Genomic DNA, 27,482 nt, shown 5'->3' with positions numbered 1-27,482 from the left:
TATTGATAATGTCAATTCTTAATTCTTATTTGTTTTGTGCATGGACATTTTGACAAAGTACATCAGTCACTTTCTCAGTATATCAGTAAGCAAAACTGCATCTTCCAGGCACAAAAACCCTGCATATTCCCCCTAATGTCGCCCTGGATGGTTGCTTCTTTTCTTTCGTCCTCTCCAGAGTCCCCCTGATCAGCTTATGGACCCCCAATTGCTCTTAGATCCTCCAATGGGTGTATGTGTGTGTGTGTGTGTGTGTGTGTGTGTGTGAGAGTGTGTGAGCGCACGAGCGTGTGCTATGCCAGCAGCTTGCCAGACATCAGCAGCAGGTTGAGAACTGACCCACACAGAGCTGAAAGAAGAGGGAGAAAGGAGAGAAAAAGAGGAATAACACTCCTTCAATCCGCCCACTGAAGGAACTTTCTCAAACCTCCTACAAAACTGCGGTAAGAACAGCAGCAAGAATCTAATCTGTCCATCTCTCTCTGTCTCTCTCTCTCTCTCTCTGTCTCTCCTCCTCTCTCTGTGATCTGATGCAGTGTGGATCGCAGCCTGCTGCTTTGTGTGCATGTTGTCTTATCAGCTCACTCCCAATATCAGAGCAATCACACACACACACACACACTCTGACACACACACTCTCTGACACACACACACACCAGCTTTCTATTGTTTTCAGTGCTCTCATTACTGAACAGTTCAGTACAGAACTGTGAAGCTGATTGGAATTTAAAGTAGACATGATGCCTCAGTTTATCTGTTTATCTGTGGGCTTGCTATCTGCAATCTCCACCTCTCTTCATCTAACCATCTCTCTCCCTCTCCCTGTCCCCCTCTCTCTCTTTCTCTCTCTGTCTCTCCATCTCTTTGTATCTTTTTATCTACCCCTCTCTTCCATTGTCTATATCACTGCCTTTTATTCTCAGTGTCTTCAGCTTTTTCCTCATTATCTGCTTTTCCTATTGTCAGTATCTTTATCCTTCTCATTCTTTTAGTATCAATCTCTCAATCTGTATCTGTATCTCTTCCTCTCTGCCTCTCGCTTCCTTTTTCTTTTCCTTATTCTTCTCTCCAGTATCCAGCATCTTTCTTTCTCTAAGTTACTGTCTCTCTCTCTTTCTTTCTCTTTTTCTTTTCCTATCCTTATTTTCAGTATTTTTTGCTTCCTCTCAGTTACTCTCTCTCTCTCTTCCTTTTTCTTTTCCTCATCCTTATCTCCAGTATCTCTTGCTTCCTCTCAGTTACTCTCTCTCTCTTTTCCTTTTTTCCTTATCCTTGTCTCCAATATCACTTGCTTGCTCTCTGTTACTCTCTCTCTTCCTTTTCTTTTCCTTATTTCCAGTATCTCTTGCTTCCTCTCAGTTACTCTCTCTGTCTTACTCTCTAAATCCTCCTTTTCCTCTTCCTCATCTCCAGTATCTCTTGCTTTGTCTCAGTTACTCCCTTTCTCTTCCTTTTTCTTTTTCTCTTCCTCATCTCCAGTATCTCTTGCTTCCTCTCAGTTACTCTCTCTTCCTTTTTCTTTTCCTCTTCCTTATCTCCAGTATATTTTGCTTACTCTCAATTACTCTGTCTCTCTCTCTCTCTGTCTCTATCTCTCTCTAAATCATCCTTTTCCTCTTCGTCATCGCCAGTATCTCTTGCTACTCTCTCTCTCTTCCTTTTTCTTTTCCTTATCCTCCCCAGTATCTCTTGTTTTTTTTTTCATTTCTGTGTATGTCTCTTTTTCTCCTCCTTTTTCTTTTCCTCATCCTCTTCCCCTGATTCTCTATCTCTCTCTTACACAGACACACACACACACACACACACTCTGCACGCATGGGGTCAATATTAACAGTGCCAGGGATGAACTCTTTAGATCTGTTCTCTCACTTACAGACAGAGAGAGACATTAAACCACAAAGAAGGACAGAGAATCCCACTGCTGTGTGATTACGATCAGATATGAATCAGCATTGAGAAGGAAATTTCCCTCAGCTCACCTCACAGGTGTGTGTGTATGTTTCCAGGCTGAGCGGATGTGAGACTGCCCGCTCTCTAAGGAGTGAAGAGGTTTTATACATCAGATAACAAAAAAGAAAAAAAAAGAACCCTCTCAAAATCCTCAAGTGCTTTATACTGCAGAGGATCAGTTTCATAGGGGGATAAAAATCCACCCATATTTACTGGTTAATGCCAGTCTGAATAATGTGAACATGAACATGAGGTGGATTTAAATGAATGTAAACGGAGGGAGATATGGTGGTAGAAGAGGATTACTGTGTTTCATTTATTTTCATGCACTGTTCCACCTCTTCCTCCCTCTTTCATTGTTTTCTTTTCCTTCCTGTGATCCAAAGAACAAAACCAGAGATGCACAAGATTTTTTGGGGGCCGAAACAGAACAAAATAAAACATTTGGCTGAAAGCTGTGGGCTAAATACTGCCACGCTTTTCACAGTTGGTTGCTTTTGTCATCATGTAATAACTTACATATCCCATCATGTAATTATAAAACTACAAAAATAATAAAATTTATTGAACACGTAACATTTTTATATATCCGAGCAGACAAACCAACATATTGCAATACATTTACCTTCATTTTATTTTATTTATACGTTTTTTTTACTAAGCAACATTAAGAGTGTTTAAAGTGTTTGTAAAATGCAAGCATTTGCGAAACCTCAGCTAGAGTGCTGGGTAGCTCAAGCTCTCTTACTTACAGTAGGTAACAGTTTGCATTTAACTGTTCTGGAAAACTAAGGTAATAAATTGTTTTCATTAAAAAGAACTGAGCTCTTAATGTTTTGTAACTGTTAGCGAATATAGTTATTTGTCTTCGCTGAGCTTTAGTGGGTGTGGGTATTGGGGCATACTATTTAAGTGTACTATTTAACGGCACACTTTATTTATATACTTGAGGTCAACAGCATTTTAAAGAAAGAAGATTGCATGTAATTTCAACATCTGCTTTCCAGAGGAGGCACGTTAGTTTTACACATTCTACATATGCGAGTTTGAGTCCAATACAGTAATAATCAAAAACATTTACACTGGCTTTGATAAGGTTCACCCTGGAGTTGCTTTGTCAGCAAATTGTTGAACTATATGGGAACTATTAAAAAAAAAAATTCAGGTTGATTTTACTTTTCATCAAAGTTCCAATCAAGATGAAGTACATGAGAATTAGATAAATATTGTAAACATATGCTAAATATTCAACATATTTCTACTATTACATCTTTTCTCTTTAATAAGTACATGTGTAAATTTACTGTACATATATATAACTGTTTCAGTTCTCTCTTTATACCTTACAGTTAAACAAACTGTTTTTTTATATTTGTGCTTGTTTTGATTGGTTGCACTGTATTGCACTGTACAGTGTGAAACAATCCATTTTAAAGTTATGATAAGTGAGCTGAAATAAAACACTTTTAAATAATATTGTGTTCATGTAGCTGACTGGAAACTGGCGGACTGATGAATAAATGGTACATTTTTATTGATGACATTATTTTAGTTTAGAAAGCATGCAAAATGAATATTTTGTAGTATACTGCTTTAGCATTTATCAAACAGAAAAATATACAGATAATATATTTAGATGATATAATTAAAGCTTACATTTTAACTGGAATCGTGTCGTTATCTGGGTCAGTTGGTGTCTCTGTGTGAATGGCTTTAATGAGTCCATGACTCCAGATAAAATTTCTCCGATGGCTCATGATGATGACACTGGCAAGGTTTCATATCACCCACTGTTTTACCCCATTTTTAATTACTTGGCACTGCTGGCTCTAGAATAAAGTTACAGCACAGTAGTCGATCTCCAGATGTCAAGTAACACCTACGGCACTATTTTAATGATCCATAGGCAAGTGGATTTAAGTTAATTGCAAGTTGATACAAGTTGATTTAGGGTGTGTCAGAGTGTCTTTGCTATCGCAACAACGGAAAAAGTATGTCTGCGTGGCTCAAAACATGCAAAAAGCGCATACTAATTCTCTTAATTAAAAATGGGTTTGTTTAAGAGCCCGGTACGCTCTAACTTTTGTGTGTGAATGTAATGAGCAGGGATTTACAAACGCTGAGAGTGTGTTGCACCTGCTTTGCCAAGATAGCAATGAACATCTGACTGTTGTCTGGTTTCAATCAGTTAGTGGCGCACCTGTGGTTTCCGTTGCCAAGATAGCAATATTTATTTATTTAACTATAAAAGCATATTAAATGAGTAAACTGCCTTTCTATATTATTTTATTAGATATGTTAAAAGTTTTTTTTTGTAAGTGCTAATGTTTTTAATGTACCGGTATTAACAACGTAATTTATAACCATTAATAAACTCTTTTATAAACTATTTTAAAACCCTGTATAAAGGAACCCTAATAAAATCAAGCCTTGCTTTTAGAGCCTTAATTTGTAGAGCATTTACAGTATTTACTAGTTTTTAGACTGTGATGCTGGGTAAAGCCAGTAGCTGTCACCATTGTGATGCTAATGCAAAAAAGCAGATATGACAAGGCAAGAGATTTGAGACATTAATTAGCTTGTTAGGGCTAGAGATTGATTATCACAGTCCTCATTAGGAATGTCGGGGGAGTTACTCACAATCAGCAACCATGGGCTCCTCTAAGCAGCTGCCTAGCACTGCTTAAAGTGTAAATGTGTGCAGAAAATAGTGAATGTGATAATAATCACTGGTGGTCTCTTTAGGGGGTATTTCTGCCTTCTGGCTTTTGACCCACTGTGATTTAAACCCTATCTGGACAGGATTAATTTCTTAGGGGTTCCTGGGGTAATTTTCTTTTATGGGGGGTCCTCTGTGATTTTATTCCCGTCCGGAACGACCGTGTTTGTGTTTTTCTTAGACGTCCTCCGAGAAAATTACAGACTGAATTATCTACTGTTTTTCAGTAGTCCCGTCCGGGCTCACATCTCTAAGTTTTATTACCTTACGTTTAATAAAATAGCTATTTGTCCACTGTCACACACCGTAATTACACTTTGGGTGCACGATTCCACAGAGATCCACATAAACACAACGGTGAGTGGAAATGAAGGAGCTACTGAACACGATGTCACAAGGCCGAGAAAGCCAAAAAACTTACTGGTCCTTTTTACTGTTTTTTTTTTTTTCAACTGCAGTCCGGATGCAAGAGTTTCATCACTGAGTAAAAGTGTGAAATATTTTTCACAGACATCCCTCTGAGAAACTAATCCCGTCCGGAAAGGGCTTTAGACCATAACAAAAATAGACAAGAAGATAAATGGAAGGATACATTTTCAGGAAACTGTTACCTCAGTTCTTGGTGTAATTAACTAATGTAATATCAGGTAAAGCAGCAATATGTAGGATTTTACCTTACAATTACAGCTTTAAAATTATTATAATGCTCCATTTACAAGTTAAGGTAAATGCACCTCTACCACTGCTACTCTGGCCTCAGCACTCTGGAGAGTACACTATGTAATTTTAGTAAAACGGCAGACAATGAGTTACTCGGTTTAGCGCTGAGTCATACTCGTGTAAAATCCTGGAGCATGAAATGCCAATTCTCGCATAACGCTGCTTTATCAGAAACAGTGAAGGTCAAGCTGAGGTCTGAAAAAACAACAAGAGTGTCAGAAAGAAGCATTGTGTTAAAAATATCAGCATCATATCAGTATTTAAATATTTTGTTTTGCATTGCTGTATTGGTTTTTAATTATTAGTTTACATTAAAATTTTGGTGTCAGACAGCGATTCGTTATATGCAGTGTTTAAACTCACCCACTAAGTCTTAAGATGCCACTGTTATACAGTAGCTGCATAGAAAGAAACTTTCCTTTTACTCAGATTTATAAATATATTATATTTTATAATGTCTCAGTTTTAAACAATTCCAAAATGTTGCTTACAGTATTAAAATATATTGTGATATACAGAATCGTCAAATCCCCCGTTTAACTACAAAAGACCTGCTGTTCTACTATGCAGCAATCTATACAAATATGAACCTTATGAAAGACTCATTAGAAGATTAGAAGATAACCTTACCTGCATCCTCACCACAAAACTCATCAGCATCATTTAGCATTCTGTTTTCATTCAGCATTCTGTTATTTTAAAAGAACATCTACTGTTCTTCTGATATATCTACATATATTTTTCTATTTTTCTAATGTATAGCTAGTTAACATTACTACAACCAAAGCAAACCTTAACCCATAAGAGCCCAGACCCATTTCTGAATATTGGTACCAAATACAAAATTGAATTGGATACATTTTGAAAGCTCATTTATATTTTTATTGCGGGCAAATGACTTTATATTTAAAGATAAAAATCCTGATGTAACAAATCACACAACATCAATTTCATAACTGGTATTTTAGCATCATACTCTAGACTTAATCTCAAAACTATTTATATGAAAACATTCCAATAAAGCATTTAAATGGTTATATGGTTGAAACAGACCTGCAGACTCAAAAAAATCACTTTTAAATGAACTAGTTTTATCTACAGCACCAACCCAGCACTCCTATATTCTGTAAAAACAAGGTCAAATGAACAAACACACATTCACACACTGTGCTGTAATGCTCTCAGGATGTTCAGTATATGTCATTTAGTGATATCATGAGTTAAAATAATGGATAAAGTGCTGTAAATAACTTTACACAGCTTTTGAAAGGTCTGTGACACATATAACTAATGAAATAGTTCTTACATGAATGACCTGACGCTGCCTTGGTGAGCACTTTGCAGCTTACTCTGTGATTCCTTTTCTTTTTTAATCCTGTGATGATGTCAGGGCCCTGAATACATCACCACCAACTCCAGAGACATTTTACCTGCAAAGACATTTTTACACAAACACAGTACTTACCTGGATCCTGTGGAAATGGCGGCGCGCGAGCCACCCGGGTCCTTAAGGTCTGGGTAGAGACCAAGGGGTGTCCTGGGGCAGGGGAGCCTGGGGGTACCTGTGAAAAAGAGAACAGAGAAAATAATACATTAACATTGTAAAATTATCATCAATACTTACCTGGACGTCCAAATGTTTACATGCATGTCATTCTGTTTGTAAATATGTTAATATTGTACATATATAATCATGTATAGTTGTCTTACCCACCTGCCCTCAAGTTAATTACTTGTTGGTTTAGCCCGGGATGGGCTAAAGGTATTTAAAGGCAGGCGGGTACACTATTGGGGGGCTGGTTGAGCGTGGCTGGTATGCCGACGGGAGTTTATTGAGCTGAATATTAGCATTTGTGGTGGTAGCTGCCAATCCACCTTTAACTCCTACCAGTGTAGCGTGTAAATAGTTTGTATATATATTGTAAATTTCGTTTTGTTTTCATTTTTGTTTTTGGGTTCGGGTGCTTAATTTGTCACAATAAACACTTCAAAAGGGATTCTTACCTGGTTCCGGACTGTTTTTGCGTCTCTGCCTCACCTCTCTCCGGTAACCTCCTGACCACTACCACTACCACAAATCCTTTCCCCCACTGCACCACCTTTTTTCTTTTTAACCATTTTATTGTAAGCAGCATTAAGCACAAATTCAACAGTGAACACGTACCCCTACTTCAGGACCCTCCTTTTTTTCTTTAAACTGTGGAAAAGGGGAATAAAAATAATCTTGTATAAAATATTAAAACATGTTTAATATTTATATTAATAGCTATCCACATTATAAGATATTTTGAAGGATGCCCACTTAAATAAACAGGTACATTAATGTAATTTCAAAATCATTTGAACAATAATGCCAGTGCTGTGTTTTTACACCAGTGTAGTATCAGCAGGTTAGTCTGTATTCTGAGCAGCACATTACCTGGATCACAATTTCAGCACTGCTGTAACCGCAGGACCGATGTGGTGTTTTAAACAGCAGAATAACAGCAGCGCTGTCTGCTCGCTAGGGGTCATTAGCCCTGTCACAGATGACAGATTACCCAGACACGCGAGGCTAGTCCACTGGGGCAGCTTCTAAAACCAACACAGTTTAACAAGTGCTCCAGATTACAGAATGAATTTAACTCTCTTGTTTCTGGGTTTTCCTTTGATTTAATGTACACTAGTGTGTTTATCAGTGACCCAGTTCAGTGTTTTTCTCTCTCACGTCATTCAGTTCACACATGGTCATTTTTATTTTTAATCTATGTATTACTGTATTTTCTGCATTATAAGGCACACCTAAAATCCTTTAAATTTTCCAAAAAAAAATCAATAGTGCATTTTGTAAGGCAGGTTGTAAGAAGCAGTAAAGCCATTTCGCTAAACTACAGTGTTACACAGGATTTTCAGTGAGCAGTATTTGCATTAGCCGCTAACTGCAGCGCTAGCTCTTTCGCTTCTCAGAGGAGAGTATATTGTACTGTAGTCTCCGTGTTTGCCACAAAACAGGCTAGGTTTGACCACTAGCTGATAGTGCCCTGGGTTACACTGTATAGCGCAGTCGGGCAGCGTTTACTAGCACTAAGCGCTACGGCCAGCACTACCGCTAACCGCACTAAAACACTGGAAATATAAATAAACAGAAGTACTTTACCAAATGAACAGTTTTCAAGAGAGAAACCTGTGTAGATTAACATCCAGTGCTGATTTGAGAATGAAGTTTGTTTACTTAGGAATTAGAAGGGAAACATGGCACCCTTGTTTCTTACTAGTGCTGCTTACAATGTCTGGTGCGCCTTATAGTCCGTTAAATGCGGTAAACATTAAGCTTTGTTAATTGCCTAGACCTACCGTTTACTATTAAATAATAAGCTCCTTGTTTGATCCGTCATATATATAATTGCAAATTTATGAACTATGTTCCAACCAGGACCTTGGAAGCCTTGGAAGTTAGATCAGTGTTATTTTTTTATCCCACATTTCTCCCCAATTAACTACATCAGCTAACAGATGCATCACCTTGAGAGTGATGTGGGAAGAGAGCGCCATCTACCCACCTGGCAAGAGAATGGCCAATTGTGCTCCCTCCGGACTTCAGGTGCTGATGGCAAGCAGCATGACTGGGATTTAAAGCAGCAATGTCTGCCTTAGTCCAGTGGACCACTCGGAGCCCAGTGTTGTGTATTAAATTAACAGATTTTAGCAGTGTTGAATGTATTCCTATGAATTATGTAAACTTTAGTGAGCATAGTGAATAATGATTTGATTAGACATTTTTTTTGTAAATTATGCAAATTATTGTTTTGCTGGTTTAGGAATTAGTGCAGACATCCCACTCAGCAAAAACTAATTTCAGGGAGGTGGTGGGAAGGTAAATCTTAAGTCTATTTTAATCAAGCCCAAAAACACAGACCAATCACAATTTAGGGTCAAGCCTACCTTCTTTCAGTTTGGTCTGAACCAAAACAGCAGATTTGAGAGGTGCCACAAACCATGGTCCAGAACAAAGGCCCAAAATTTGGTACAACAAATAGGGAAAGTCTCAGACTGGAACTACTGAACCATGATCTGTACCAGTTTGTCTGCAGTGTGAAAGTACTTTTTATATGGTTCAGATTTTCAGACCAATTACAGGAAGCTAGGGAAGGCTATTATCAGCCTTTAAACAATATAGAAGAAAAAAGCTGGTGTTGAACAGAAATGTATACAGAAACTTCCCTTCACATGCATGCATGCCACACAGCAGTATGAGCAGCAACAGTGGCACTTAACATTCGGGTCTCCTTTATTAACCCTTATTTATAAACAGAAATGAAAGAATCTGTATGATATGCATGCTCACAAAGAGGAGATGAATTCTAACAGTTAGGCTGGATTCAGCACAGTCCCTGGAATCACAACTTACTGAACTGACATTGTAAAGTACAGGGAGACACAGTCCACGTAAGTGATAATGATAATGTCAGGTTCGAACCCCCGCTCATGCAGCTTTGCCATCAAGCTGCCAGCACTAAGAGCGAGCAAAATTGGCCCTGCTCCCTCTGGGTGGGTAGATGGCGCTCTCTCCCCACATCACTCCTATGGTGATGTCTGCAGCACGGGGCGTCTGTGAGCTGATGTACCGGAACCGAGTCACTGTGCGTTCCACCGACCGCCCTGGCTACTCAGCAATGCTGCATCAGCAGTAGCTCGAAAACAAGCGGTGGCTGACTTCACATGTATCGGAGGAAGCATGTGCTAGTCTTCACCCTCCTGGTGTGTTGGGGCATTACTAATGATAGGGGGAGTCCTAAAGAGTGGGTTGGGTAATTGGCCGTTTAAATTGGGGAGAAAATGGGAAAAATTAGAAATAAAATTATTTAAAAAATGTGATAATAATGCAATGTGAGAAGGAAAGTTCTTTAGTGCGTTTACTAATAATTTGCAATGTGAAACCAAAACTAATCTAACAAAATGTATAGAATGTACCAAACACACGACCCTTGGTGTGCAATAGCCCAATCACACCAACAGTGCACAGTAATTCAAAACCTTCAGGATGCTCTGTGTCACATTTACTCATGATTTTCAAGATTTGTATATAATATATATTATATATTTATTTAGGAAACAACATTTTTTTTTCTTTGTGTTGCATTGATTCCACATCTTTTTAACCACCCATGACACAAATGATCAATACAGTGAGGCGTATAGTGTAAAGCATTTATACAATTATTGTTCATGATGTTATAGATTTTTCTACTGTTCTCACTTGTCGTTGCTATTCTCTTCAGTTCTCCACTAATTCTGTCGTGTTGTGTGCAGTTGTGGGGACTCGGCTTGTCAGTCTCAGTGTGTGTGTGTGTGTGTGTGTAAGCGTGTGGCGGTGCGGCTCTGTGGCACCAGCCGTATCAGAATCTGGTAATAAGGGTTGTTAGGGAGGGACAGGGGAAGACAGGGAGACAAGACCGATAGAGAGAGAGCGCAAGGGAGCGAAGTGAGTGGGCTTGAAAGAGCAAGAGGGAGAGAGGGGGAAAGAGAGAGAGAGAGAGAGAGAGAGAGAGAGAGGATAAGGGAGAGAGGGGGAAAGAGAGAGAGAGAGAGAGAGGATGAGGGAGAGAGGGAAAGACATAACAGGGCCCTGGAGTAGGTTCTAAAGTGTGAAGCTCACACTGAAACTCTATGAAACCTTTGATTCAACAGCTCAAACCTCACTCTTTCTCTCCCTCTCTCTCTCTCTCTCTCTCTCTCTATCTCTCTCTCACACATACACACTTGTCCTATTTTTTCAATGGGGAAATTAACAATAACAGAGGCTTGGCATTTGTAGGGGCTGAGAGGTTACTAGTGACTGTGGCCAGTGCCTGAACCTGTTGGGTCATCAATAATTCATCAAAAACAGTCAGCCAAAGCTACTGTCAGTGTCTTTTACTGGTCATTTCTTATCCCTCTGTGTGTGTGTTTCTGTGTGTGTGTGTTTCTGTGTGTGTGTGTGTGTGTGTGTGTGCATGCATGTGAAAGACATTGCTCCATTGAAATGGCTAATGAAACAAGCTGTCATGCCTTGGGGACAGTATCACAGGCCCGGTATTTTAGCACTGAAGGGTGCTTATCAGCGGCTCCACATGTTAATGCATGTTAATGCATTACCATCCTTAGCGCTAATGCTCTGAAATAGAACCTCTGACACATCTTCAGACTGTTACAACATGCCAAAGCTTTGGTCCCATAACAGCATTATCTGAAGCCCCGAGCAGGTGCACAAATAAGCACACAGCGCTTGACTAAAGCCATTAAGACCTGGTGCCTGGTTTATTAAACAGGGATTAGGATTACGCTGTGAACATGGTCAGCCTAAAAGCAAAACATATTTTTGATGCGGTAACAACATGAGTTTGTTTAACTCAAAATAAACACTTAGAATTATGTGTTTTAAGTACATTAGTAATCTAATTCAATTAGTAGCTTAATTGAATAAACCTAGTTTGACTGCATACTATATGAACAATTTCCATTGTAGCTCTGGATTAGACCATTTTTCCAGTGGGTGCAAGGCGTGTTGCGATGCTCACTGCTATTTTATACCCCACCAATAGACTATTTTTATGCATTGCACCTGCCCCATTAACATAGTATATCTACACTGATGAGTGGTGGTCTGGTGAGGTAAGTGAGGTGTATTCAGGTAAATTTTTTGGCATATTGCTATTTTGGCAGCGGAAAACACAGGTGCGCTAGTAAGTGATTTAAACCTTGACAACAGTCAACAGTCAGATGTCCATACCTATCTTAGCTACACAGGTGTTTGTACACCCCCGCTCATAACACCAACACACAAACGTGTTGTGGAAACCATGGAAACCAACCTTTTACATCAACAATAAACAGAATAGAAAATAAAATACCCTTAAATGACGTGAACAGGCAGGTCATTTTCCTCTGCTGAGACATGCAGAAGCGCTGCGTCATTAAAATACCAATCCGCCAAAGTCAGAGCACACCTGACTCCTAAAGGGAATGACAAGTGACAAGCTGATTGGTTTATTTCACGTTATGCCCAAAACACACCCATGATTAACTAAGAGAATGAGTACATGCCTTTTGCATGTATTAAGAAAAGAAAGGAACAAAGTATAATGTGGACGAGTAAGTGCGCTGCCAGTGCTGCGTGATTATTACATTCGAATTTGTGCAACTTTTTTTCACAATCTCAAAGTTGTGATGTGTTACTTTGCTATATTGTGATTATCACACCATAGGGTTAAACATTTGTAAGCCTACATCACAAACTACGTTCTTGAGCCCGGCCTAATCCGAGAAAAGTGGTGGGAAGATCAGGCTTGGCACTGGTTTGGGCTTGGGCTCGGGCAGAGTTTCTAAACTCTTCTATTAAGGCCCTCCAATTAGTTTCCTTTGGATTTAAGAAAGTAGAGTTACCATAATCAGAGTAATTCAGCCTAGTATAAGCCTCGTCCGTGCACAGAACTCTTTAAACTCTCCCAGAGGGTTTAAAATGTGCGGATTTGTGATATTGTATTATGCAGTTGGTCCTTCTTGGTTATTACTTGAGTGGAAAGGCAAGCAGAAGCAGACCAGGCTCTCAAAGGAGTCGTGACTTTGTGCCGTGAGCAGAGAAATAGAATGGTTCCATTGGAAAGCACACATTGGGCTCTCTCGATTTCTTTATTTATTTATTTGCTTTACTACCAATTTGGTAAGGAGGATGACCTTGCTCCAAGAGGGCCAGGGATTTATTGAGCTCTACATGAGCTGTGGCTATATTGCTTTAATGGAAATGCAAGTCCATGTCGAACCACATTTTTTTTTTCCCAGAATTTTTTAATGCTTCAATATATGAGTCAGTATAGGCTATGGAAACAGAATGTATCAGGACATTTTTTTTCAGTGAAATTTTGGGTATTGTGAAAAGTGAGACAGATTTCACATGTGTGTATATCAAACACAAAAGCTGCATCCCAGTCTTTTGTTTATATTCCTCCGCTGTCTCTCTGTCACGCTCAGTGTGACTTTAGTTTCCGCCCGTTCTCGTTTTTCCACCCGTTCTTGGGCTCTCCTTACGACGTTTTTTTCCCCACAGCCGTGTCCTAAATGACACAGGTTCGATCCCTCGTGAGGAGCGCTGTGTTTGTTTATTTAATGTTTCCTTTCTTCTTGGGTTTACCCGCTTTGAGATCAACTGTTCTGCAGCTGGGTTCAACAACCCTCTGGGCTGGAGAGCTACTAGTCTGTAGAATGGCTAGGAAAATATCTGGCCCATGGCCAAACTTAATTGCCGTCCCCTGATTTAAAGCATTGTAATCATAAAACCATAAATTAAATTACAACACATTTTTATTTATAGTGCAAGGCAGTTAATTTTTTTAAGCATAGTGCCTAAACATTCAAATCTGTTAGAGCAGGGATTCCCAACTGTTTGCAACTTACAGCCTGCAAAACTATTTATGGCCCCCCAGAATATTTCATTTACAGTTTAAAACCAAATAAAGCATAATCTTCAACTTTGTATGTTCCTGTGCATGCAAAGCCAAGTGCAAGGGTTAAACTGCTGTATTTTCAATTTCTGTTTTCTTTTCTCAGTTCTCTTAGTCTGAGAAACAGTGGCTGCTTCACGTGTAGATGGCCCAGCTTCAGGGTCTTTTGTTGTCCCATCCTTCAATATCTTTTAAAGGATCTTAATCAAAATCTTTTACAATGGTTCATCATCACCATCATCATATTCATGTTTCCAGTGCTTGGCTTCGCACTTTGGCTTAAAAGGCTTTAAAAGAAGCGTAGCATTTTTCTCCCAGCTCCCGAGTTCTTTCTGTCTCTATTGATTTTTTACAATACAGATTCTCATCAAATCCAGCCCAGGTGGAAATGGTCTTCTTTGATTTCCCACTGCGACTGTTCTCCCATTGTCTCTCCACGCTCCCCTCACTGCTTGCTTTTATTCTGCTCTTTGTTTTTCAGTGCAGCCTGGACATACAGCTGGGTTCACGTTTTGGGAGATGAAAGCTGAGCTCTGATAAAAATAGATTTGCCTATCAGACAACAGCCGAGAGATGTATCGATGTGTCCTTCTGTTTAACTGCAATTTTCTCTGGAAGTGGATGTATTCTATCCGACAAGGAAAAAAAAAACAAAAAACAGAAATAACCGGTGCATTGTTAAGGCTTTAATAAAATGCTATTTACGATTATGACACTATGATAATTGCTATTAATGAAGCAGGACAATTTTAAACCACTAAAACACATTTTCTATTACAGATAAAATTTTAAACTATGTAGTTAAAACACACACAAATCAGGATTTCATAGCTGTCTGAAAAGCAGAGAGCCATTTTCCCTTTCTTTTCTTTTTTTTCTTTTAGAGATGGTTCTGCTCACTTTGAAATCAGCAGAACATGAATGCAGCTTTTTCCCAGAGTCTCAGGAGACCTCATTAAAAAAAACCTGCTTTCCGTTATTATTCATACAGTATTTGCGTTTTACATGCAGCAGAATCTCCTGGCCTCTTTGAGCTGGAGCTAGAAGCACCCCTGCGTATTATCTCATGGCAGAGTGAGCAGTTGGAGCTGAGGGAATGCTAAACATTTATCTGATCAGATGATCCAAGAGGGCGTCAGTGAGGTTGGCTGCTGTCACAACTGCTCTGACCACACATTTTATTGAATGTTTATATGTTCATTCTTTAACATATTTTAGCACATCTAAACATCTAACAATCAAACCATTGTTCTGTCTTAAAGTATATAGTGCTGTCAAATTAATGCACTGCTCGGTGCTCATTGAACCAGCACATCATTAACTGTTTGGGTCACTATAACATAATGGAGACAAACGAAACAGCACCAGTTGTCCACATAATGGTGTGTTTTCTCACTTGCTGGTACCATATTTTTTTTACAAATAGGGCAGCATTGAATTTTGAGAATGTAGACAAGCTTGTCTTTCTTAGTAAATAGTTCAGAGAGATGTAAAAAGTGAGACGAATGGGTTCAATTATGGTAAATAAAACAAACCTGAGAAACTGTTGCTTGTTTGACTTGTATGTATGTCATCATTCAGTATATTTCAGAAATATATATATATATATATATATATATATATATATATATATATATATATTTTTTTTTTTTTTCGATGGCCTATGGTCAATAGAATTACTATGGTATGCTGTAAAAATTACTTTCTGTTGCTAATTACAAGTCAAAAGGCCTGTTAATATATTGTTTTATTCATTGGAACTTACCCCTATGGGCCTAAAGATGCCTGGTAGGTTATGTATCTGAAATAAAGAGATGTTGAATTCTATGTCAGTGCGATTTGTTCATTTATTTACTCCTCTCGTAAAATTTAAATTACTTATATAGCAAAAAGTATTAATATGATTTAGATGAATTAATCACAGGAAATGTAATTAATGGAATTTATGTGTGCAGTTAGTTATCAATGCATTTCCCGGCTAGATGCACTGTGTATGTGACAAATAAACTTGGATTTGACTTGATTTAATATATATTATATTTCCAGCCTGGACGCTGGTGCAGCTTACATGTGCCAATTTAAACAGTGAGAAAATGCTTATTCATGCTTATCCTTCCTTTTATGCAATCACATAAGGACATCTCTTTCACTAAAGACTAGTTTTATGGCACTGTAGCTGGACAACTTAAGTATATGGGTGTTTTAAAACTTACCGGTAGTTCACATTCGATTTTTTTAGTATTTATTAGTGTTGTGGTCAAGACCAATAAAGGCCAGAATGATCCTAGATGGATTCCATAATAATATATAAAAGAGAAAATTCCCAGTGAAATTGGGTTACTGCTTGGGTTGCAGTCTTAACTGTCATCAGTAGATGTAACTCAGGGGTGTCCAAACTTTTTTTGTTGAGGGCCAGAAGGAGAAATATATTAAGTATATGAGTCACGGGCCACAGACTCTATAATAAAACAAATAATGAAATATACCACTTTAAATAATACATTTTCCTGATTACTTTCATTTTCATTTACTATCTTTATCTATCTCTGACAGTGTTGTGTAAACTAAGATTTTTCAAATTGATTTTTCATTTCATGATGTCTCTTAATATTAAACTCCTTAATTACGGCAACTTTTAGACTCTATTCTGCGCTAAAACTGTGCAGCCTCTCCGCTTTTAGACTCTTTGACCCGTTTTTTTGCGCTAAAACTGCGCAGCCTCTCTGCTTTTAGACTCGTTTGCCCGTTTTTTCTGCGCTTCACCTTCACTCTCACCGCTTTTAGACTCTTTGGCCCGTTTCTGACACCTAGCGTTCAAACTTTGAATCTCACATTATAAAAACCTGCTTAACAGCGGGCCAACTTTCATTCTATTCCTAAAATACCTTGCGGGCCGCTCCACAAAAGGAAAAGGGCCGCAAATGGCCCGCGGGCCGTAGTTTGGACACCCCTGATGTAGCTTATATAATGTGACATTCGATTCGGGTGTTTGGCAAGTGCTACTATGCAGCATTATCGTTGTCTTAAATAAGGTTTAAGGATTTTGCTGTAGATGCAGAAACTGAGCACTGCATACCTAAAAAAGAAAAGACCTGTCTGCTGTTTTAGAGATGCTTTCATACAGTTGTTTATCCACCATAGTTTGGTCCTTGTCAAAGTGTCTCACACTCTTATGCTTGTCGATGTATTTCTCCTACTTCAAACACATCACTGTAGACAAAGATAATATTCACTGTTATTCACTTCACCTGTCAGTACTGTTAATCCTGCAGCTGATCTGTGTATACTGGGAGTTTTATTGGTAGATAGAAACATAGAGCTTCTATGTGGTATTTATGAAGCTGAAACAGTAATTCCTGATAGAACTGACGAACTCATTATGCACCTGAGAGCTGTCTGTTGATTATGATGTGAGCACAAAATTACATTTAAAAAAGACCTTTATTATAATCACAGTGTGTGGCGTGATGTGCCTCAGACATTCTCGATTAAATGGTCAATTGTTTGCATACATCGCCACAACCAGTGATGGATATTTGTCCAAGCAAACAAAAGATTTGTGTGCGCTGCACAAATTAAAGTGAGTAAGCGATCGTGACCAAACTTGAGAAAACAGAGCTGAAGGAAAATCCTCTGGCTGGGAAATGATTCTGTGTTTTTTTAGTCAGCTCCAGTTACCCAGTGTTGTCCTGAGCCACAGTGTATCTCATTAGGCTTCCCTCTGAAGGCGATGGAGGGGGTCTGAGCCTCTTATTAGTCTTCTCATCGTACTACAGGAACCAAAGGCAGAGAAATATTCCGTTTTGATCCTACCCCCTGCTGGCACTTGCATGCATAATAATTATTATTAATGAGAAACAGGAATCCAGTGTGTCTGTCCAGCAGGTTTTTATTCTAAGCTTTAAGTGAATATCTTTTTTAGCAGGATTTTTTTCTCCTAGGTGACAGAAAGGTTTTTCTTTCCTAACACCCGATTCAGTTAATAAAAATTAACTATATTGTATATGTGTCAGCACAGAAAAAACTCAAAACCCAGAGGGGGCTCGCAGGTGCAAGACTGAGAAGCAATATGATAAAGGACTGAAATGTCATCATCTGTTCATTTTATTTCTAATATCAGGTGTCAAGACTGAGAGATAGGCTGTTCTTTTTTTTGGTCTTCTAGGTTTTTTTGTGCCTGTTTCATAGATCTGGTTTACAAATCGCATCTTAATAGTGTTAAAAAGGGAGTTTATGGTCCACCACTAATGACCACATAGATCTTATTATGCTGACTGTTGCTGATGGGTCTTTGTCAATACTCTGCTGGTCTGCTCACCATGTAGTTCACTGACTTGTGTTAATCAGTGGTTTGACTGTGATCTATAGGATAATTTTGCATGATACAGGGGTGTCAGTAAACCAGTCTGAGGGTAGCAAGGTTGTTTCTGCTTTATTGTAGCACTGCTTTCATTCTGTGGCTGCTGAACATAGTAGTATAATGCTGATTATCTAAAGAAGCTGACTCTTTTGCTGTAGTAAATCAGTGATTAGTTATTATTGTGCACAATTTAATGTATGAAGTATTGGCTTTTTAAGGTCAATCCATTTCAACCAATTATACATTTTAACCGTGCCCTGGAGGACATGCCCAGTATGCAAATAAATCAAGCCAGGAGCCAATAGAAAATATTGGCAAGATTTGCTCAAAGAGGTTGTAGTGCACTTATTAAGGTCACTGTATTTTGTTGAAACAGCACAGCTGACATAGATACTAGACGTGTTAAACAAGTTTTAACTAAAGAGAAAATTATAAATTCAACATGAAATGTAGTTTCCTGTAAGTGTGCGTTTTAAGAGTACATAGACCTAAATAAAAACTGTTATACAGTTAAAAGTAGATGCAGCATTGCCAAGTAGCAAGTAAGTTCGGAGGAAAGCTCAGTGACTCGGTTCCGATACATCAGCTCACAGATGCCTTGTGCTAAACATCACCCTTTGGAATCACATCTACCTACCCACAGAGAGCAAAACCAATTCTGCTCTCTCAGGGCTCCAGCAGCCGATAGCAAGCTACATGAACAGGATTCAAACCGGCAATCTCCTGATCATAGTGGCATTTCCTTTGTTCCAGGAGCTCAGATATATTTTGGTTGCTAGAATTCAAACATTTCCATTGTTGTGCTAATGCAAAATTATGCATTAAAAGTTATAAAACCATGCATTCAAGTTAATAATGTAGATTTTATTTGTCTGAACTCACATTTGGAAATAAAGCATAGTGTAGGTATGCTGTGTGACATTAGCAAGACAATGGGCACTATATGGTTCACAGCAAGAAAGTGGGATTTGTGTCTTATAAAAAAAACGTAGGGTAGGTAAGGCAGGATCTTGTGTGGTGTCTTTATTTCAAGCTGTTGGCAAAAGCTGTTTCCACAAGGAAGAAGAAGATTCTCAGTCTTTGCAGAGTAATAACAAACTGTCTACAGTGTCAGACTTTTGTCTTTTAAAAGAGTTTTTAAAAGTCAAGTGTGGTTGGCATTTAGATTTATATCAGGAGAACCCCCTGCCCTGCACATTTTAGGGGTCTTTCACACCTGTCTTGTTTGGTCTGGACTTTTCAGAGTCCAAACCAGAGAAGCAGGTGTGAATGGGGCTGCAAGCCCCCAAAGCGGAGTTTGGTCCGACCAAAAGAAATGGTCTCGTCCTGATCTACTGATCCATGGTCTGGTTAGTCTGCAGTGTGAGAGCACTTTTCTAGATGGTTCAGATTTTCGGACCAATTACAGGAAGTTGAAGCAGTCATTAAACAAACCAGAGGAAAAAAGAATTGGTGTTGTGCCAAAATCTGACTCCCCTTAGTGTGCAGACGTGACACTTAGACTGGGAATTAATTTATTTACTGTAAGAGTAAATTAACCATTATTTATAAACAGAAATAAAAGGAATCTGAGGATAATCTTTTGCTCTCATCCTGCTGCAGGAAGCACGTGCCCATGAATGGGTGCCAGATTCTGACAGAGAATTCTGGATACAATTCATCACAACACCTGGAAAAGCAGCTTAAAGCCAAAATCATAACCAACATTCTACAAAACAATTAATATAAAGTATACAGAGATGCAGAACACGTAGCTGCTGATGACAATGACAGGATTCAGTAAAGTTTTTTAGTCCGCTCACTAAACTGCAGTGTAAAACCTAAACTAACCAGACCAAATTTACACAATACAGTGTAACAAAGACATGAATCTTGGTGCAGAAACTGGTCCGGACTTTCAGGTGTGAAAACGCCTTTAGTGTTTTCTCAGATCTCACACACACACACTTCAGCCCAGCGTGTTAATTACCTGATTAGATGAGTCAGCTCCCAGCTGTGTGTTTGGAGCTGAGAGAAATACCAAATTGCACAGAGAAGGAGGATCAGAGTACCTCCAAGGTTTGAGTGAGGCCCTATCATGTAACAGTTTTCTATACAGAAACCTATTGAAGAAGAGCAAGAGTGTGTATATCGAGGTGTCATCAATAAACTTCAAAGACATGGGATGCAACCTTGGGCATACATGACCTAGAAAGCTCTCTTTAAAAAATACTAAAGTGGTGGAAAAGAAATTGATTTGAAGATGTATTTACAATGTCTAATATAGGTTGAATGTGAAAGGTGAAGAGTCTTTTTCCAGTGGTAGAAAAGACGTTGGTTTGTAGACGTATTTACAAAGTCTAATTTAGGTTGAAAAGATTAACTTCTAATAAGCATTTTAGCTATAAACTTAGTACTGCAAATAGTAACTCATGTAAAAAAAAAACTGCATGGTTTTAACTTTAGTTAAGTACTAAATATCTGACACTTTAGCAACTTGGGTTAGACTCTTTAGACAGCAGTTTTCTATAGTACCATGATGTTGTAATAGATCTTTAATTATTTTATGTGTTTGTAAATGTTATACATATTTTACACATCTCATTACACATCTCATTCCTGTTTACCGGTATGTCCTATACAAGACACTGACATTATTTCTAGAGTCAAGAGGACACTACATGATTTTCCATACATTATATAAAATGCACACTCTTGGTATTTTAATCTCACTGTCTTCATGAGGTAGACTTACTTGGAATAGTTTTCTTACCGTCTTAAGGGAGTTCCTGGAGGTGCTGAATAATAGTTGCTTCTTTTCCTTTTCCCAAATCACCTATGTGAGAGGCCAAACATTTTTTTTGTTTACTACATTCTTCCATATGTGTCGCTTAATCGTTATCCTAATATTAATCTTAATCTTCAATGTAAAAAATAAAGAAAAACACTAAATGAGAAGGTGTGTCTAAACATTTGACTGCTATGTACATATTTATATACAGTATGTATACATATTTCCATATTTATTATTTATTTATTTTTGTCGTATGCTTATCTCAGCCCTTTAGCCCCCTCTATTTACTGGATCCATTCACTGCATGTGACCGGCACAGAAAAAATGAAGACGTAAATACACAAAAGCTCCAAGCCTGACCACAGCAGTCCTGGTCAATAATAAGTCCCGGGTTTTTACAATGTTTAACAATGTTTTTACAATTGCTTGCACGTTCTTTGGCTACTGTTGTAGACTAGCACACATTACAAAGTCACTGAGGAATTCAAATAAAATGTAAAATATCATGCCACATTTCACAGTTTACAGACTTGCAAAATAATGTTGCGGAAGCACATTATAGAAGTTACTGAGCTGGAAGCGGTTGTCACTGATGTCAACTGGCAACAGGGAAGCTATAGTGATATTGTGTAGGTATATGTGCTGTATGGAATGAAGAGTGATTGAAAAACACAAACATCAGAGGATCTCATATGAAATATAATGTACAGAGGAAATGTAGGCACCCTGCGAACATTCGCTTCTGCAAAAACCTAGTAGCACCCCTCAAAATTACCCTAACCACCACTGCAACCATAAATACAGCTCTGGAAATAAATAAGAGAGCACTTAAAATTATGAGTTTCTTGGATTTTACCATTTTGAAAATATAATCAAGAAAAGGGTGGTTGATCACAGCCATCAAACCAAGCTGAACTGCTTGAATTTTTGCACCAGGAGTGCAGGCATAAAGTTATCCAAAAGCAGTGTCAAAGTCAAAGTCAAAGTGGTTTTTATTTTCATTTCAGCTATATACAGAGTACACAGTGAAACGAAACAACGTTCCTCCAGGGACCATGGTGCACATAAACACAGTGTAGACAGAACAATAGTGCAACAGTACAAAAGTGCAGACAGACAATACAACACAATACAGACAAAGAATAATAAATAACAAGACAGTGTGCAAATTATGCAGTGTGCAAAAAGTGTGCAAAAAAGACCAGTGAGGTAGTAATTACCTCTATTACACAGTGTGCAATAGAGTCCAGTGAGGTAGTAGGGTTTTTAGTGCTTTCCATTTTCTGGGGTAAGTGGGGTAAGAGTGTGTGTGACTGGTGGAGGAGAACATGCCAAGATGCATGAAAACTGTGATTAAAAACCAGGGCTATTGATTTCTACCACCAAATATAGATTTCTGATTTTTTTAAACTTTATGAATATGAGCATGTTTTCTTTGCATTATTTGAGGTCTGAAAGCTCTGCATCTTTTTTGTTATTTCAGCCATTTCTCAACTTCTGCAAATAAATGCTGCAAATGACAATATTTCTATATGGGATTTGGGAGAAATGTCCGTGGTAGAATAAAACAATAATGTTCACAGAGCTGTACATTTAGTCAGCAGCATTCTCTACACTTACGTCATATATACATTATTGTTACACAGAGCAGCACAGCCAGGGGCGTAGCAGCAAATTCTGGGCCCTGTACACTCTCAATGTCAGTGTCAAAATAAATCCGGATTTTCATGGGCCCCTCTCCCTACTCGGGCCCTGGGTAGTCAGGTCCACTTTTCCCCCCACTACCACGCCCATGAGCACAGCTACCAGCTAGTGTAAATAAGATTCACTATACCAGTGCAGAAAATTGACTTGAATTCATGGGCAATACAGGCAGGAGTTTTGGCAATTTAATGTTTCCTTTTTTTAGAAAATTCTTCTCTGTCATTATGCTGACAGAACTGAACTGATGCACTACAAAGGAAGAGGTCAAGTTTTTATTTCTATTTCTATTCCTGACCCTAAAACATTTCTCTCTCTCTCGCTACTCTCTACAGAAACCATGTTGCCAGGAGCCAGGCCCTTGCTGTTGTGCGTGCTATGCCACCTAACGACCACCTGGGCTTTCATGCGCATGTCCGATGCTGCAGAACTGCGGTCTGCTTTTTCCGTCGCCCGCACGAGCAGCATGGAGGGAGGCCCTAAAATGGTTGTCACCTTCGACAAGACCTACGTGAACATCGGTGGTGACTTCGAGCCAAAAACTGGCCTGTTCCGCTGTCGCATCCCTGGGGCGTACTACTTCTCCTTCACGGTGGGCAAGTTCCCTCGCCGGGACCTGTCCGTCATGCTGATGAAGAACCGCAACGAGGTGCAGGCTATCGTCTACGATGAGAACGCCAGTGAGGAGCGCAAGGTCCAGAGCCAGAGCGCCATGCTGCAGCTGGACTTTGGCGACACTGTCTGGCTGCGCCTTCACGGTGACCCGCGCTATGCCATCTACAGCAACACAGGCCACTACACCACTTTCAATGGGTACCTGATTTATCCTGATATTTACGACTTCCAGGAGCCAGCACGGAAGGAGCAGGTGCCGTCGGTCACTGACCATGCGCCGGGGCAGGCAGACGAAGAGGTAAGAGAGGTAGAGGTCAAAGAGGAGAAGAGAGAGATTGAAGAGGATGATGACCATAGATCTGCTTTCTCTGTTGGCCGCACCCAGAGCATCGTTGGTGTTGACAAAGGCTATCCAGAGCATAAGCCCATAACGTTTGATACGGAGTTTGTCAACATAGGCTATGACTTCAATATGAGTTCGGGCATGTTCGTGTGCCGTGTGGCCGGTGCCTACTACTTTTCATTCAATGCTGGCAAGCTCCCTCACAAGACCCTCTCAGTAAAGTTGATGAAGAACCACCTGGAGGTACAGGCCATGATCTATGATGACAGCGACACAGAGAAGGCCTTGCAGAGCCAGAGCCTGATGCTGTCTCTGAAAAAAGGGGACACGGTGTGGCTCTACAGCCACCAAAGGGATGGGTTTGGGGCCTACAGTAACCACGCCAAGTACATCACCTTCACCGGATTCCTGGTGTACCCAGAGCTCCCCCAAAACCTCACTCAGCAGCAGCAGCAGCAGCAACAGCAGCAGCAGAAGCATGACAAGGTCCTGTAGGCTGAACTGGGTCATCTACCCACGTATGTTCATGTCAATGGATGGAGCAGAGTAAGGGAAAGCGTTTGACTGGACTTTGACTTGAGTCACACCCATGTAAACCCTTTCCCTTCGCTCACTCTCACAAACTCTTGCAGGGAGACCTGGGGTTGTGACCTTTTGGTCCTGTTCTGTCCTTTTAAGACTATGCTATCTCGGATTTCTCCAGCTTTTCTTATTTCATTTCGTGCAGAGAAGAGACACTTTAAGCACAAAACCATAATGACGTAAATTTTACCAAAAAGAGAATGACATTTTGGGCAACATTGCATCTGAAGAATCAGAATTTTCCTTCTACAATTGATGGCTCATGGATAAAATATTCTCTAAAGCCTTCTCTATTGAGACTGTACAACCCAACCAGAGACTCAAAGAAAATCAGAAAATCAATGTTAAATTAGCCAAATGAGCAGATCTTTGACCCTCAACAAGCACTTCAAGCGGCTGCTGGAAAACAAAGATTCCAATGAGTGCAAAAGTGGGAAAAAGTGGGAAAAACATGCATGCACCTTTAGTTCACTCCTTTAAAATATTTTGCTCTGAATCTTTTTTTTTTTGCACGAAAAAAAAAAAATGCATGTGTATTTTGCGAAGACTTCCCTAGCACTTATGTGGCACTGTACCACTTTTTGGGTGTCACACAATTTTAAATGGGTAAAAAATATAGTATAATAATTAATAAAATGAATAAAAAATAAAAATAATTTATTGCTGGGACATAATTAAAGATGGTATCTTTTTGGCAAAAAAAATCATAAAACTGTTTTCTACTCTCATTTAAACAGAAGCAATTCATTTAAAAAAATCACAAGTTTGCTTGATTTTACTTGTGCATGCTGCAGAAAACAGTATAATAAAAAAAAGACAAAACAAGCAAACGTACTATACATACATGCTACATGTGCACAATTCTGTATTGTAAAAATGTCTGTTTTTTAACTGTTTCTATTCAAATGTTCAAGCATATGTTCCCGTTTTTATTATGTGACCAGTGTCATAGTGATTTTTACTGTAATGTGCAGTCATGAGCAGAAAATGTTAAATGTGAATAGGCTGTGATTAAGAGTCATGGACAAGCATTTTTCTGTTTGTGAAGTCGGAGATTATGTGCAGTGTTTGCAGTGTTTAGTGAATGCTTTTGTGACCTACACCAAAGCAAAAATGCTCAAAGCAAAAATGAATAAAAAACAGAATGTCTCACACTTGCTTTCTTTCATTCAGTTTCCCACCTGGAGGGCTATTGACTTAAATTGATTTTGTGTAGTTTCACGAATCAAGTGTCTGGAATATGATGACATGCTGCTGCAAGCAATTTTATTCAATTTGACGTCCAGTGCAGCTGGTTATAAATGTAAAAACTGCTTCACAGCATCATTACAGACCAATAAACCAAACCCAGAGCATGCCATTCATAGGATCCTTTCATATTCCTATTTCTATTAGCTGACAGCAGGTTACTATACACAGAGGATTGTGGGAATGGCAGCAAATTTAGAAATGCAAAGCAGGCAACAAAAAATTAAGCTCAATGTTTTGTAAATGAAGAGCATGTCTTGCTTTTTTGAGCCAGATTTGTAACCCTGTATATTTCTAAAAGCAAATGGCAGTGGGTCATCTTCAGTGGCCTAATCCCATTTCTCTTTTGTACACCTTTCCCTTAGAACAGCCCTTCATGCACCGAATACAGATATATAACAGTAAAGCACAGAAGTTTAACAACTAATCTAATCTAGTTGCTGATTACTAGTTAACTTTAGGGCATTGTATGTCTTCAGAAAGTGGGCAGGTGGTGCAGCAATGAATTATTATTGCCATTTTTTTTGTTCCACCTTAAATACTGCAGTCGGTCTGTTGTGTGATTTAAGGCAAAATTGGAAAGTTAGCTAGCTACTGAGACAAACTACTAGCGTTTTTTTAAAGCTTGTTATGAAGTAGAAAATGGCCATAAAACATTGAAACTACACATTAAAATATGGTAAAATAGTTATCGCAATTATTAAGAAAATACTCAACGTTGGGCGTCTTTGGTCACTTGTGCTGTCATCTTGCCAGTGATTCTCATAGCCCTCTGTTTTGTGCGTGCCTCTAATAAGGGCCATGAAGCCCTAATACTCCCCTACTCCTCCAGCCTAACAAAACTCTGAACACACTACCCCTAGACACGCGTGCGCAAAACAAAGTGGTAGGGCCAAGGGATGAAATGGGATGGGGCCTTTGTCTTGGAGGAGACGGCAAACGAATCCATGTGTGGAGGGACCAGCAGCAAGATGAATGGTTTGTTTACACATCACACATTCAGAAGGCCTGGTGTCATGGTGTGGGGTGCAATTATGTATGATGTCAGATAACCATTGGTCTTCAGTACAGGCATTTTGACAGCATTGTTAATAAGGCCCTACCGTTTCCAAATGCACAGTCCGATGTGCTATTTCAACAGAACAATGCTCGTCTGCTTACCGCTGCCATCTTAAGAGCTTGCCTTGAAGACACAGATGCTATACAATAGCTAACTGCATCGTCTGACCTTTCCCTGAGTGAGAATGTGTGGGATGCTACTTCTGACATGCTATCATCACTCCACTCTTTCCCCAAAATCTGTGAAAATATTTATAATAATGAATATTCTGCACTATTGTAGGTCGCTTTGGACAAAAACGTCTGCCAAATGTAATGTAATGTAAAAGATGCATGGGCTGGACTACCCCAGAACACCACTATGAACCCCTACAACCCCATGCAGAGACATCTAGCATGGACATGTTAGCACTCTGACTTGATACGACTCTGAAGTAGGACCATAGTATATCCACCACTTATAACAAAAATACAGCAACAGAGTCAGTTCTTTAAGTGGAAGCTCAGAAACTCAAAATCTTCGAGAAGATCCTGACCTATTTCCACTTTGCCTTTTTTACTAAAAAGATCATGACCCTCTCCATTAGTGTCTGTTTCCAGTCTCTCCAAGGCTGTGTTACTGAGTGCTGCCGAAAGGGATATAAGATACCAGCTCCACTCTAAAAGGGATTTGTACTCGTCCATTTCCATTACAGAGACAGTTCAAGGTGGGCAACACTTGCATGACCTCTCCACAGCTTGATCGCTTGCCCTTTTCCTGTCAATCCTTCTCATTCTTGTAGTTACTTCAAAGCCAAACTCTAGCAGACAACATTCTGCTTCTATTATTATTAAGAGAATAAAGCCTTGTCCCGAAAAGAAGCACTCTTTGTCCACATTTTGGTGACATCAACAATGTACCCAGGTAAAACATTAGCTTTAATTGTTGATGTGTACTTTTTCATTAAAAGGAATGT

General features: G+C 39.1%; 1 protein-coding gene across 1 annotated transcript; it reads left to right on the top strand.

Moving 5' to 3' along the window:
* The first annotated feature begins 244 nt into the window (after positions 1-244).
* On the top strand, positions 245-25,373 carry c1qtnf4 (C1q and TNF related 4). The gene is made up of 2 exons (XM_007244892.4): positions 245-443; positions 23,015-25,373. The coding sequence occupies exon 2, from the start codon at positions 23,020-23,022 to the stop codon at positions 24,130-24,132; it is 1,113 nt and encodes a 370-aa protein (XP_007244954.3). The 5' UTR covers positions 245-443; positions 23,015-23,019; the 3' UTR covers positions 24,133-25,373.
* Positions 25,374-27,482: the final 2,109 nt, after the last annotated feature.

This window comes from Astyanax mexicanus, chromosome 23, assembly GCF_023375975.1.
Source record: "Astyanax mexicanus isolate ESR-SI-001 chromosome 23, AstMex3_surface, whole genome shotgun sequence".
Taxonomy (NCBI): domain Eukaryota; kingdom Metazoa; phylum Chordata; class Actinopteri; order Characiformes; family Acestrorhamphidae; genus Astyanax; species Astyanax mexicanus.
This window is presented reverse-complemented; position numbering and strand designations above follow the sequence as displayed.